The 14577-nt window shown below is 35.1% G+C and overlaps 1 protein-coding gene across 1 annotated transcript in view; it reads right to left on the bottom strand.

Moving 5' to 3' along the window:
* LOC145680632 (uncharacterized) overlaps window positions 1-13871 on the bottom strand; it is a 42037-nt gene extending 28166 nt beyond the window's left edge. Inside the window, exon 1 of the mRNA XM_081751326.1 lies at window positions 13570-13871. Coding sequence (XP_081607452.1) covers window positions 13570-13870 — 301 coding nt within the window. The 5' untranslated portion in view covers window position 13871. The remainder of the gene's footprint in view (window positions 1-13569) is intronic.
* Window positions 13872-14577: the final 706 nt, after the last annotated feature.

Genomic DNA, 14577 nt, shown 5'->3' with positions numbered 1-14577 from the left:
GTTTCTATCTTGAATAGTAAGGGCGGGAGAATTTTTATAAAAAATTCCCACAATGCCCCAAAGCGCCATAAAACACTATGATCTCAGGGAAAAAAATTCCTGAGACATCCCTAATTACCCTAGGTCTATAATCCACCAATCATTCTCTTCAGAATAGAACTGTCTTTCAGGCGGTACCATTCACATGTCTTCATCATGTATCTAAGGCGAGAAATTCCTGATAAAAGGGATTTTTTGGGGCAAATTTTCCCTTTTTTCAACTTTTGCCCCTCTGGACCCCCCTGTTTTAACGCAGAAATCGGAAAGAAACTTCTGGTAAATACTACTCGGTGGACTGAATGTTTGTGCAAAATTTCAATCTTCTACGTGAAAAAATAGGCCCGCCAGAAAAAAATTCCCTACCATGCCCCACTTTTACCCTATACAGAAGTATATTTGGATAAAAATTCACTGAGACGGCCCTAATTACCCTAGAATAATAATTCGACCGTTGTTCTCTTCAGAATGGAACTGCCTTTCAGACGGTATGACTCACGTGGTCCTATCATGTATGTAAGGCGGGAAAATGACGAAAAACGGGATTTTCGGAGTTAAAAAATCCCTATTTTTACCCCTTTGCCCCTCTGGTTCCCCCCTGTTTTAGCACTGACATCGGAACAATAAATCTGGTACATACTACTCCGTGGACGGAATGTTTGTGCAAAATTTCAATCTTCTACGTAGAAAAATAAGCCCGTCAAAAAATATTGAACATACGCTTAGAAAATGAGAAAAGAAATTTTTGACTTATGACGTCATCACCTCCTATGTCTGGACGCAGGACGGTCTGAAACCATACGTAATGTCTTCTGCAAGACCTCTGAACTTGGAAAACAAAAAAAAAAAAAAACCGGACGAAAAAGCTAAAATAGAAGAGAAATAACGCAATGTACCATGAAAAGTGCATATGGTACAAATTGTACCATAGGATCCGGAAGGGGTTAACAATGTATAGCGAATAAACGTCGATAGTTTGTAAAATTTAATTCCACTGACAAAGCATTACGAAATTAGCACCGTAACCACCGGCCAACATTTTGCTTGAGTGATCTAATTAGGAATACCGTAGAAGCAGACATTCGGAAAATAATCGTGATATCGCACTAGACACAGCCATATACTAATAATTCTTTTTCCTTGGGTTGTGCTCAACGTCGAGAACATTATTATAAACTCTTAAGCGTGTTTCTGGTATTATGGCTCATTGCCTGAGTGATTCATCGTGTCCTTCTTGGACAAGATGAAGTGATCAATGCAGGTAATTTAAATGTTGAAATCCATGTAATATAAAGCAAATAATTTTGCAAGTATTGTAGTTATCTGCAAAATCGAGTAAAGAATGATGTAGATTCTTTATGAGTTATAGTATGTAAACTTTGTCTACCGCATATACCGAATTTCCTCGATATCTCACTCACTGACTACTTGCTTCTCCATTACCTCGATCGCTTTCTGAGGGTGATCTCTTTTCGTGTTGATTCAAAATGAATATGAAATGAGATATTTACGTTTTATGTCCCATGGTTATGTCGGTTAGGCTAAAAGAGACGGTGATGATGAGAAACGAATGAAATTGTGGAAGGAAGGAAGTGGGAGGAAACGGAAGAACTACGGGGAAGAAACGAACACAGTGTTTGTCCACCAAAAAATTCAAAAGATGGCGCAAGCTAGGATCGTACCAAGGATCCCAAGCACCGATGGTGAACGCTCTACCACTGAGCCACCGCGCCTTCTCGGTGATTCAATGTTAAAATGAGCAGGTGAGGACTTTTTAGGGGACACCAGATTTTCTTTGTGAAGGACATATCAATTTTGTGGCAATATATTGTAATATCCTATGTGATGTCGTAAAGAAGCAGTTCCACGCTTCAATGTTTACAAACAATACCACATGGTTCGGCAAGAGGATTTTCCACCAGAGGGACCTGTAATCACATGCAGACGACGGCTTCTGGCCCCTCCCACGGAGCAGAAGACGACATCGGAGCAGCAGCGCCACCGCCACCCAAAAGGACCCTATAAATTGGATGGACGAAGGCAACTCGACACCAGTTCTCTGGTGACCCTCCTCTAGTCTGCTACGGGACTCTTGGAGTAACCTAACCCCAGGCCTCTAGTCTGCTACGGGACTACGCCTATCCTATCTCCTGGCTTAGCCTGCTACGGGGCTCTGTTGGCAACTTAACCTGCATCTGCTTGCTACGGAGCATTGGTTCCTTAACTCCACTCCTCTTAGCCTGCTACGGGGCTCTGTTGGAGATCCTGTCTGCGACCACTCGGTCAAAGAGTACCTTTTACTCACCCTTTTAAATAGAGACCAAATTGTATAGTATTTTTGTACAAATACTCATATAGTGGATTTTTATAATAAAACTGGTAGTGGGAGTCGACTCCGGACACTCTTTTTATTAACTGCTCTACCTCTTCCTTATATGAGACGAAATTACACAAAGTTTTACAATATTTATGCCGATATTCTTTAGGGTACTTCTGTTGTTTTAAGGTTTTATTTGAGTAGAAAAATAAGAAGACGAAAAGTTTGGAAAACGTAACACATAAAATATTTTTCTGGGTTGGTGAAAACAAATTACGATCCTATATTGTTTTGATTTTGATTGCGATCATCGACTTCACGGAGCGTATAATTTGTTGACGAACATGATTCTTGGAGTGCGTCCCATTCCCTGAACTAAGTAGGTTCTGACGCCGAAAGAATGAATGCGAGATTGTTACGGAGGTACAGCTTAATTTCCTCATGAATATTCCGGCATGAAATACGGCGATCACTCATAAATTTTATTTCAATGAGTTTCATTAAATATCAAACTTCTATGAAAATGTACTTTTTCCAGAATACTTTTTATCTCGCTAACCACAAAGTGTTTAAAAGATCAGTATAGCAACGGTTATTTAAATTTAACGCTTAACTAAAAAAATATGTTAATTATTGTTACGTTTCAATTCGCCTAACTAATGTTATGGATATATTCTTATAAGTACTTATTAAATTAACACTTACATAACCAGAAGGAATAAGGAAATTACGGAACTGGATGCTATTACTGGATACGACGTATCAGACAAAGAAAATTTGTTCAAAATTCGTAACTTTGAGTCATTTCTATGAGAGTCGATATTCATCATGTATGGGATATTGGTAGCGGTATTTCCTAATAAATTTATGTTGTGATCTTAGAGCAACACAAGACATGAAATAAGAGTTACACTACTATCACATCCGGTGACTGGGCCAATAGTGGTCACCATTTCTGTAGTGGTCACCTAGGACAATAAATTTGAAGTGCAGACTCTTATTAGCCAATAAACTTTAGTTTTTCCTTTTTACTGTAATGCCTATTATCCTTTCTCTATATTGCACCCTTAATATATAGCTTTTGGGGTTGGGATAGGAGTCTACAAAAGATTTTTTTATGTGTGTGTGGAGAATTTTTCCAATTTCCAAATTTTAAAGGTAAACAAATCGTTCGATTTATTCAACTGTCTCTAGTTTATTTTATAAGAATTGTGAATCTTTACAATGTGTAAGAATTCAATAATGATCAGTTTTTTTTCAAATATATTTAATTTTTACGCTTACATCCTTGCAGACGTGAGTTGTAGGGGTGACCAGTACTAAAATATAAAAGTGACTAATTTTAGTAATGGTCACACTATGTGACCATAATTGAAAGCACAATTTCAGTAGTAGGCATAAATATAACCAGAATAAAAATTAATGGTGGTCACAAAAACGGTTTTTCGGTTTTTGGTTTTTGACAATTTTCAAAAAAAAACGTTTTTCACCAACCGGTTTGGTTCTTCTTGTTATTTCAAAACCGATTCCAGTTTTTTTCCAAAGTTGGTTCTTTCTGACCTGAATAATGTTTCGTTGTTTTCCGGAAACTGATTTCGTTTCCACAGAAATAGTTTTATATGTTTTCTAAACGTTTTCACCGAAACCACTTTCGGTGAAAAACCGAACTGGTTTTGAAGAAAACCAAGACACGTTTGGGCGAAAAACCCAAGCGGTTTTCGGAGCAAACCGAATTCTCTTTCGGTGAAAAACCGGTTTTGGAGAACACCGAATGACGGTTTATCTTGAAACCGGTCTTGCCAATCACTAATAAAAGTATTTATTTAGTAACAGTCACACAATATTTTGAAATTATTTTTTTTTCCTTCTCCTATCGCTGGATTAATCTCTTTCTATTTTTATCTTATTTTTTTCTTTCTTCTACTGGAGGCTCAGTGGTAGAGCGTTTACCTCTGGTGTTTGCGGTTCCGGGTTCGATCCAAGCTCCTGCCAACTGATATTTGTGGTGGGCAACAATGTGTGCGTGGGTTTCCTTAGGGTTCTCCCGGTTCCTCCCACTTTCTTCATTCCACCATTTCATTCATTACTCATCCTCACCTTTTCCTTTAGCCTACCTAGCATAATCGTAGGACGTAGAACTCAAAGATTTCACTTCATTTTTCTTCTGCCGTACTCCTGATTAATATATTCTTTGAAATATTTTTCCTAAACTAAAGAAGTGCCTTGTAAAAAGTAATTATTTATGTACAAAGATGACAGAATCTGTTGATACGGTTTCCTCCCCAAATCATTTACATTATCTGGAATTCAAAATTAATGAGCAAACGACGGAGTTTCAAGGAAGCAGTTGACACCTAGCATGGGGGTGGAAAATTTCGTGATTTATTTTATGTGTCGGAGAAGTTCCGTTCAGAACAGATAACAGAGGATATGCAAACGATGTCTACGGAGTCTGCGTAACTGTTCCGCGATCCTACTCAAGATACACAACCTACTACAACGATTTATTTCGTAAGTCTGATGAAGGATACCAATCAAAAATCTACGCATCTCCTTCAACACTCACTACCTGTATGCACCTCTCGACATGTCATAACCAATGCAGGTCCACAGTAAATTCTAAGTGGGAAATATGTGTGTAAAGTCCATTCAAAAGAAATTTGTTGTGGTCAAAAGACCAAGATAAAACACAAAATTCCAAACAAAGAAAGGTTCAATTCCCTGCTGTAGTAAGTTCAAACCAGCACACTGACTTCTTATGTAAGAAAAAAAGATGAAGCAAAAGCGAAGTCTAAGAATTGAAACAGTTCTTGTGACGCAAAAGCATCTTGTGAAATTGATACCAAAATAAATATCGAACGACGTGAATGTCGAAAGTGTAATGTACGCGTAAGATCTCAGCACGTCCACGCCGGAAATATATCGAGATGGCTACAGTGTACTAAATGTAAAAGGTGTTTTCATGTTAGATGTGCATCCAGAAAAGATTATGATTATTTTGGACTATTCTATCTTCATAAAATGGCTAAATCCAATTCCAACAACGAAAGAAACTTTTTTGTGTGAGGTAAAATAAACTAAATTAAAACTAAAGAATTCTCCGTTCAGAATATATTTGCTTCCTATCATACGTTTGGCATAATGGTCTTCCAAACTATGGTGTAAATTTGAGAAAAAGTCACTAGTAGTAATATATAACAGTTGTAGGTATATTTCATGGAAATTTAATCCATATGTAGCGTGCGTATTTTTGAAGTTTATGCGTTTCTTTTTAACACTGATTATACGTTTGAAGTATCAAAATAATAGTAAACAAAATATTAATTGGACGAGGACACTTTGGGGCTTTACGTGATATCGTGTTTCGTTTTGTTCGTATAATATCATTTCTGCAAATCTTCTTGTAAAATTCGCCGTTACGTCATTTTATCTTTTCCACATCATTTATTTTCCCTGATAAAGAACACTCCCACTTTAGAGTAGTAGAATATTAAGGTCATTTACTTTAAATTATCTATGAAAAGATGGCTGCTAGTTCAATGGCACTTTATCAGTTAGATTCCATCAATTTATGTTCAGAATGTGTATCAAGATTAGTGCTAAAATATTACTAGTTTATTAACTCAATACATAGAGAAACAGAGATGCATGCCAACATCCCAACAAACACATTCACATTGACACATACACAGAGAACGTGGGATAGAGAGAAAGAGAAAGAAAAACAGAGTAATCTAAAAGAACAATAACTCTTAACGTAAGTTGTTTATCGTAAGCAAAGCTTAGATATATTTCTAATTAACTCAATATTTAGAACAATAATCTAGTTATAAACACATTATTTTAACTGCTACTAAAAGGCCATAAATAAAAATAATTTCAACATGCATATCTTCTTCGAAATAATATTGTCCAATAACAATTGCAAACAACATGCAGTGTTCAATTTAAAAACACAATTTTGCGGCATTATATATTATTATAATTAATAATTTAAGTAATTATTATCATAATTACTTTTAATACTTTCTATGCATTTTCTTCCGACTTCATCACAGGAAACTAGATGTTCTGTTGAAAAAAAAATACCAATATTAACTTAGAGTTGTCTACTAATGGGATGATATACTTAAGGTTTAAGCATATATTCTAGGACAAATATGCTACGACTATTATGAGTCAATGCATGTTTTACCACGCAACATATATATATATATATATATATATATATATATATATATATATATATATATATATATATATATATATATATATATATTTGAAGCAACTCTCTTATGAATACGTTCTGAGTCCAATGTTCATTCGGCATCAAAATTCACACAGAATTGGTCAAAGCAAACTTTCATATACTATATGTTTTTGTGGATATGAAATACTGCACCTGAATACTTACTACAGCATAGTACCGCATACCTTCGTCTTAAAATGCATTAACTATGTCTTCATCCACATCTATAGATAATGAAATACCTACAATCAAATGCATGATGTTTATAATTTCATAATAGCTTCCAATAGCTTAGAATTACTAATGCAGAATGTTTTAGTTTCCTGAATCACGATGATACTGTTCAAAAGTCCAATGTTATTTTAATTTTTTTTTATTATTAAACATATTTGAGTAAAGTAACATTAACACAAATTAATTTTTAAATTCATGTTTCTGAGATAATGACAGCGTTGAACTGAGCAGTTACACTATGTATGTTTTCATCTGATCATGTACTGGAATTGGTTTTAAAGACATTTATCACACTAATACAGATTAACAAGGGGAAGATTTTTACGTGTACCATCTTTCGCTCTCAGAACATCTTTGATGAGAACTGGTATAGAGTCGAAGACGTCATGAATGGTACCAAGTAGGGTATTACGTCATTAACAAAAGCCGCCACTGAATCCCGGATTTGGAAGAGAATCTTCAGGGCGATTTTTATTACAAATACAGAAGCAAATAAAAATAACTTATATTGTAAAACATCGAAAGAGAAAGAAAATTGTTGTAACATTCTTTTTAATTTTTTTTGTAAAAGAAGTAAAGTTAAAAACTTGACGATTAAAAAGAATAGTAAGAAAAAGGTGGGAAAATTGTAATAGTATTTCCAGACGGCAACACTGGTTTCTTCTTTCCTCCGAGCGAAGCGGACTCCCGGCCGACGAGTTCGCTCGGAATTGGGACGGTTTGAAGATGTCTGCTTGAGACTTGTGTGACCCTGAGGAAACGAGGATTTGCTGCACGACCACGAGTTTGTTCTATCGGTGTGTTAGATACTTCGTTTGACTTTTGCATAGTGCATTTAAAGGAGACCACGTTTATAATTATCAGTAGCGAATATATTTAGAACGTTTAAAAAAGAGTGAATCGATACATTCTCGTTAATGTCGGAAAGTGGGGCAGGAAACTGGAGTCGTTAAAAATCAAGGGATTTATTTTAATTCCCAATGCAAATATTCGATTCTGGTAATAAAGAAGAAACTATTGAAAGTGAATGATTTTGGTTAACTGCGCCAATTACCAGATCGTTTGTTTGCAGAAGGATTGATTAAAAATCGATTACTCCACTTTGTTTCGTCTTATCTGGCTACGTTATTACTTTTTGAGAGGATATTGTCTTCTGTCTTTCCTTTCGTAATTCGTGGTGAATGGAGTGGTTTGAGTAAGAGTCAAATAGAAGGTCGATTTCCGCCCAAAGGAGAAGGACGACGAGATACCGTTGGTAAGGAAAGGTATTTGACCACCATTGCAAGGTAAGAACTATTTTAATTTTTGTACTTCCCTGTGACCCTTGTTAATGTTAGAGAAATGTTTTTCTCAGTTGAGTTGGTTGTCTCGTAGAGTGCTTCCTTTGATCAGAATTTTTCCGTCGTTCGTTAAATACGAAGTTGTCATGACCGTTTTTTTTTAAATTCCTCTACCGTTTTTGACTAAAATCTCAGCTCGATCCTTATTAACGAATTTTGCAGCAGTCGAAAGAAGTGGAGATCATTTTGTTGCCTGGAAATACTATATTATTTATTAAAAAGAGAATATTTGATATTTGAAATTAATGTTGAAGCTTTGACGTCATTAATCCCAGTCCGACTTGATATAAGTACGTGGCGTGACAACTTGTAAATTTGGTTTATAAGTGATATAAATATAATCTAGTTTGAATTTTTTTAAAGGAGAAAGAAATTAAAGAAAAATAATTGCATAAAAATTAAGGTTAGGTGGAGTATTCCCCCCATAATTTTTGAATCAGTAATGTTTTAAAGTTGTATGAATTATTGTCTCCCTAGATAGCTTTGATACTATAGAAGATTCGATACATACGTAAGTAAAGAAAAATAAAATATATTTATAATTGGAATTCTTGAGGGTTCACGTCGCATACAATTACGACATTACATTCATATAGTTGTTGTTCGTTGCAACAGAATATTTATTGTTATCCACTTTTTGAAATTCAATAAAATTAAAAACACAAGGATTTTGTGTGATTACTTTCCAGATTATATGTGTGTATGTTCTTGTTATTTTATTTCAGCCAATTTATTTTAGGTCAACCTCTGTAATAATCAATTGGATTCGTACTAATCTAGTGAACTAAGAAGAGAATGATAGAAAAGTCCGAAGAAAAGTGTGTGAATGATGTAGACGTGAGAGTTGAAAACTAGATTTGCAACAATGAAAATATAACTACGCGAGCCACGATTTTGAACTTGGAAGTCCGAATCTTACAGTACTCAAGAAAATGTAGTATATATTCGTTATGTTGTTAAATATTTGATAGGAACGCCACGACACTTAAAATAGCATTTTATTTTGATTAGGTTCATTATCGCTAAAACTCCAGCTTTATTATATATTCGCGATTATCTACAAGAGATGTACCGTACCAGGTGGAGGACAACAATCCATCAGAGAAGTCATCGTTGGCAAATTACCGATAACGTCAGGCAGGTAAGGACTAGTTTAATCTTATCATAAATATGTCCTTACTCTCTTTCACCATTTTTCACCATCTTGACAACACAATTTGCTTCCAATTTAAATGTGTTCTCTTTCATTCTCATAATAACCCAGGTCCCGTTTTTATACTTCTGCTCTACCAATTTCAGTTTACAAAAATGCTGAGACGGCTTTTCACTTCAAAATCCTCAATATTGTAAGTTTGCTTTTGTTAAATTGAGCTAGAGGAATAGACGAGACCAAACTACACAGTAGCAACTCAGACTGTACGCTGTTCGCTTTGAGTTGAAATCATGGGATCAAATTTCATGGAAAATAATTCTGTTATTTTTCTTGTATGAGACAGCAATTAACGGGACAGTACCTTAAAATATAGGACCTTGTTCTGTGGATACACTTTTCACCACCATGTTCTTTGCAATCTCAGTCTCAGAATCAGTTAGGCTAAAAATGAGTTACTTTCAAAAGTAACACATGGTAATTGTTCTTCGTATTTATAAATGTATATTCTGATCACTGTTATGATCAGTTGATGAAGAAACAACTGGATGTATGTCTTTGTGACTTATAATCTATAGAAATGCAACAGAAGTAACTAGCAATAAATCTACCAACTACGGGTTCAATATAATCATAAAAAAGCGAGACGTAATATTCTTCAGCTTATTTATCCAAACCAGCGCATTTCTTGCTTTTAAACGACCAAGAATGAGCTTATCTCAGGACGCTGTTTTCCATCAAATACTCATTTCTATACACCTCGCTTACTTATCCCTGTGGGAGCCTCGGTGGCTCAGTGACAGAGCGTTCACCTCTGATGCATGGGATCCTTGGTTTGATTCCAGGTTGCTTCAAGTGAACTTTGTTGTGGAGGAACACAGATTGCTTTGGTTTTCTCGGGTTTGTGTGTGTCCTCCAACTTTCTTTATTGTACCATTTCCTTCATTTCTCACCATCACCGTCTCCTTTAACCTAGCCGACATAAAAGTGGGACGTATAACTTAAAGGTTTTTACTTTTCCTGTGATGATAAATCGAACAAGGGAAGGATCCTGGTGTGTAGAAGTGTTACCTGAGATTTTTAAGGTTTGATATAGTAAGCAAGTCAACTCAAGTATATATTTAATGCTGATAGTCTTTGTGGATCAAATATTTGAAACTTGAGCAAGGTTGGAAGTGATCTTGAGCACATCATGCGTTCTTCGCCATTTAGAGTTTGTGCTACCCCACTATCTTTTGTCTTAAATTTTTTGTCTCAGTGGATCATCCGAACTGTCCTCCAAGTTAGGGCAAGTAATTAGTTTTCTTATTTAACCTTTGACACTATAGTCAGAAAATATATGTTACTCTTTTATATACAGGCGCCCATAACTAACTAACTAACTCTCTGGTTTATGGAATCCGAAGATTCAATGCCGCGTTCATAAAACCTCCCCACTAACTTCTATCCTTAGCCAACAGAATCCAGTTTATACTTTGTGTTCCTATTTCTGCGAGATCCATCTTAATATTGTCCTCTTTTATCTGCCCCCTCCGTCTTCCTAAGGGTCGTTTTCCGATTAGTCTTCCAGTTAAAACTTTGAAACTGTTCCTACTTTCTTTCATTCTGGCTATATGTCCTGTCCATCTGAGCCTCGTAGACTTGATGACCCGAACAATGTTTGGTAAAGTGGTAAAGTGTATAAATTATGTAGTTCGTAGTGGTGAAATTTTCACCATTTCCGAATATCTCTTTCTCTTTGATCTCTAGCGGCCGAATATTCGTCTCATTATCTTTTTCTCAAATACTTTCACTCTATGTTCTTCCTTCCGAGTAAGTTACCATATTTCGCAACCATACAGAACAACACGCATCATTATCGTTATATATATATTGTAAGCTTCAAATTCCTCGACAAAGTTCGCGACGACAAAATTTTTTGAACTGAATAATAACAGCAATTCAATGTTTTTAGTCGACATTTAATTTCTTCGTGATTATGGTTTTCGTCTGTTAATATTGTACCTAGATATTTGAAATTATCCACTTTATCAAAAGTTTTATTCGATATTTTAATACTTCCATAATTTCCGTATTACGATCCCGACCAACATCCATGTATTTAATTTTCTCTGCACTTACTTCTAAACCCGTACCCCTGCAAGCGTTTAATATGACCTCTGCATTTCTTTGTATTGTTCTCCTATCACCCACTATTAATTTTACATCATCAGCATACGCCATAACCTGATGACTAACATTCAACTGTAGCACGTTCGCTGCGTTATGAGTCATCGGTGACTCGTGCGATATTAATTTCTGTGCAATGCCATTGTATGCGTTGTATTATCTCTCTGCGGTATCTTCGTTTCAACAGATTTTTAACATTGCTAGCATCAGCGGACAAACCTTCAGCGAGACACACGGTGACTCGTATAGCACTACGATCCAAACTCGGTTTTACACAGCCACAGCGAACGTGCTATATCCTGGTTGCTATCTTTGTTTGTTTTTCTTGTAGCGTATCCCAGAATAAAGTCGAATAATAATTGCGACAACGCATCTCTGTTTCAGACCATTATCGACGTGAAAGCTAGCAGGCAAAAATTTTCCTAACCGGAATTTACTTCGGTATTCATTTAAACATATCTTAATTAATCAAATTAGCTTTTTCGGTATTACAAATTCTATAAGAATGTTCTACAGTGTTTCTCTCCTAACCGAGTGGTAAGCCTTTTTAATATCAATAAATAGTTGATGTACAGGGGTATGGTATTCCCACTTCTATTCGAGTTTTTGTCGAATGGTAAATATTTGGTCCATAGTTGATCGATTTCGACTAAATCCGCACTGATAATCTCAAATAATTTCATCTGTGTATGGATTCAATCTTGCTAATAAAATGTTTGAGAGGATTTTATAGAATGTTGATACAAGAGAAATGCTTCGATAATTATTACAATCGCTTTTCTTATGAAAAATTTGAATTATGATTGATTCTTTGCACCCTTGTGGCAACTCTTTCTTGTTCCAGATTAGGAAAGTAAGTTTTATGTATCTTGTTTCACAGTTTTTCTGCTCCATCCAGAACTAACTCAGACGTTTCTTTTATTTCTTTATAGCGATTTCTACTTCTATTCGGATAGGTTCTGGAATATACGGTTAAGCGGTAGGTATTTCGCTTTCTCCACGCACATTAGTTTTTGGCTGCGTATTAAGCAATTCGTCAAATAAATCTTTCTATCTGTTTAAGATGCTTTCTGTATCAGTGAGAATTGTTCCGTCAGTTTTCTGTAATGTATAAGCACGATGGCCTTGGTTAAATTCGTACATCCCCTTATACATGCCCCGAATGTTTTTATTTTTACAATTATCTTCAAGTTCCTTAATTTTAGCTTTCTAAAATTAGTTTCTTTCTTCTAAAAGATTCCCGCCTGATGTCTACGAAACTTTGTGTAGTTATTCCATTCGGATTTTGTAATTTTTCCTGTTTTCTCTTCTCCGCTAGTTGAATGCATTATTGGTCGAACCATGGTTTGCTCCTACGAATTTCCGCGTGTCCTAATTTTTCTTTTGCTGAAATTTTAATGCTACCTCTAATTTCAATCGAAGTATCCTCAACACTAGTGCTCTCCCAATCTTCTAAAATCAAAAATCATTTCTAAACTTCAATTTGGTATTCCTATCTTAACTGGCTCTCATCTAATTTCTTTATATTATATTTCTCCATTGTCAGACTTTGAAAATTTACTTTATTTAACGACAATCTCTATCTCTCTTATTATCGCAGCTACCAGGTTGTGATCAGTGTCACAATGAACTCCTGTAGACGGCCGAGCATCAAATGTTAGATTGTCTTCTTCTATCTACTAAAACGTGATTGATTTGATTATGTGTTTTTCATGCAGGCGCGTATACATTTTTTGAAGTTGTGTAAATGTTACTGAACTTAATGTGGACACAGAAAGAAGTATAGTACAACAAACGTAGATGTACAACAAAAGTGTATAAGAAATTGAATCTGAATTTAACTTTTTTAATAATATACTTCTATACTATGACATAAAAGAGACATCTGAGTTATCGGATTGAAATCATAACTTAACAGTTTAACATTAGGTAAAACATAATAGATATGATTTGCAATATAAAATAATTTTTGAGTACTACTATTTATAAAAGAAAACTTTGTAGGTACTCTACACTTGAAAGTTGACACTAATGAATATATCTAGAATTCTATCATATCCTATGTAACATGTACCTATCTTATCACGTGGACTAGTTCCAATCAAGTTGTCTGTACAGTTACACAGTTTCATCTTTTCCTCCAACTGACATTGAGCTATGCACGCTGAGAAACTGTAGAATGGGAATGCCCACATATCTTCATTTTCTTCTGGAAATCTGCATTTCCTAGATTGAATAGGCAAAGTTCTTACATCTTCATCAGCTGTTTCTTCTCTTAGCGTAGATAACATCATGATTTCTTTCTTTAGGGATGGGAAACTGGCACTTGCAGAAGATCCAAAACTTCGTTTTAACGGAACTTCGTAACTCCCCATATGAAAGAACTAGAATGAGTGAAGAAAGCATGATATGCAATTAGTTTGTATATTAAAACTATTAATTAATTAAGTTTAATGAATTAATTGAAGAGCATTATATATAAACATGTACGATTTAATATAGAAACTTTACTATAAAAAGAGAAAAAGTAGGGTTGATTTCAATTATAGGAAATATAGAGTATACAATTACGAGATAACACCTTTGACGAAATAACGTCAAATATTATTTTATTCTTTGGTAGGTTAGAGCTTGAAGTTTCTTTTAAACACCTAGACTACATGAGAGATTGAACTAAAGCTTAAGATTTAATTACTATAATGCTTTAAAATTTCAAGCTTCCCTCATTTACAATAGTGTACTTTGTCCTGTGCAACGAAGCCATGCCAATAACATAAAATGAGGAGTCACGTCATGTTATATAGGCCTATATCGTAAGGTTCTATACGTGCACCAACACCACCTTCTGACTGTAAATGACTTTCGACGACATCCATAATCAATTATCGTGATGTTGATCATCATCAATTATCATCAAATAAGGAAGGTCAACGAAATCAGAGTACATTCCAGGATAAATTAAGCAGATCAGAAGGTATCAATATACACAGATTGATCATGACCACTACTTCCTAGGAAGCCTCAACTGTGAAATCTCCTTTATCCTTACTAGTATCTAGAACATAAATTCTCTTAAAATTAT

This window comes from Thermobia domestica, chromosome 1 (assembly GCF_964235325.1).
Source record: "Thermobia domestica chromosome 1, izTheDome1.hap1.1, whole genome shotgun sequence".
NCBI classification, from domain to species: Eukaryota; Metazoa; Arthropoda; class Insecta; order Zygentoma; family Lepismatidae; genus Thermobia; species Thermobia domestica.
Note: the sequence above shows the minus strand (reverse complement) of the source record. Positions and strands in the feature narration are given on the sequence as shown.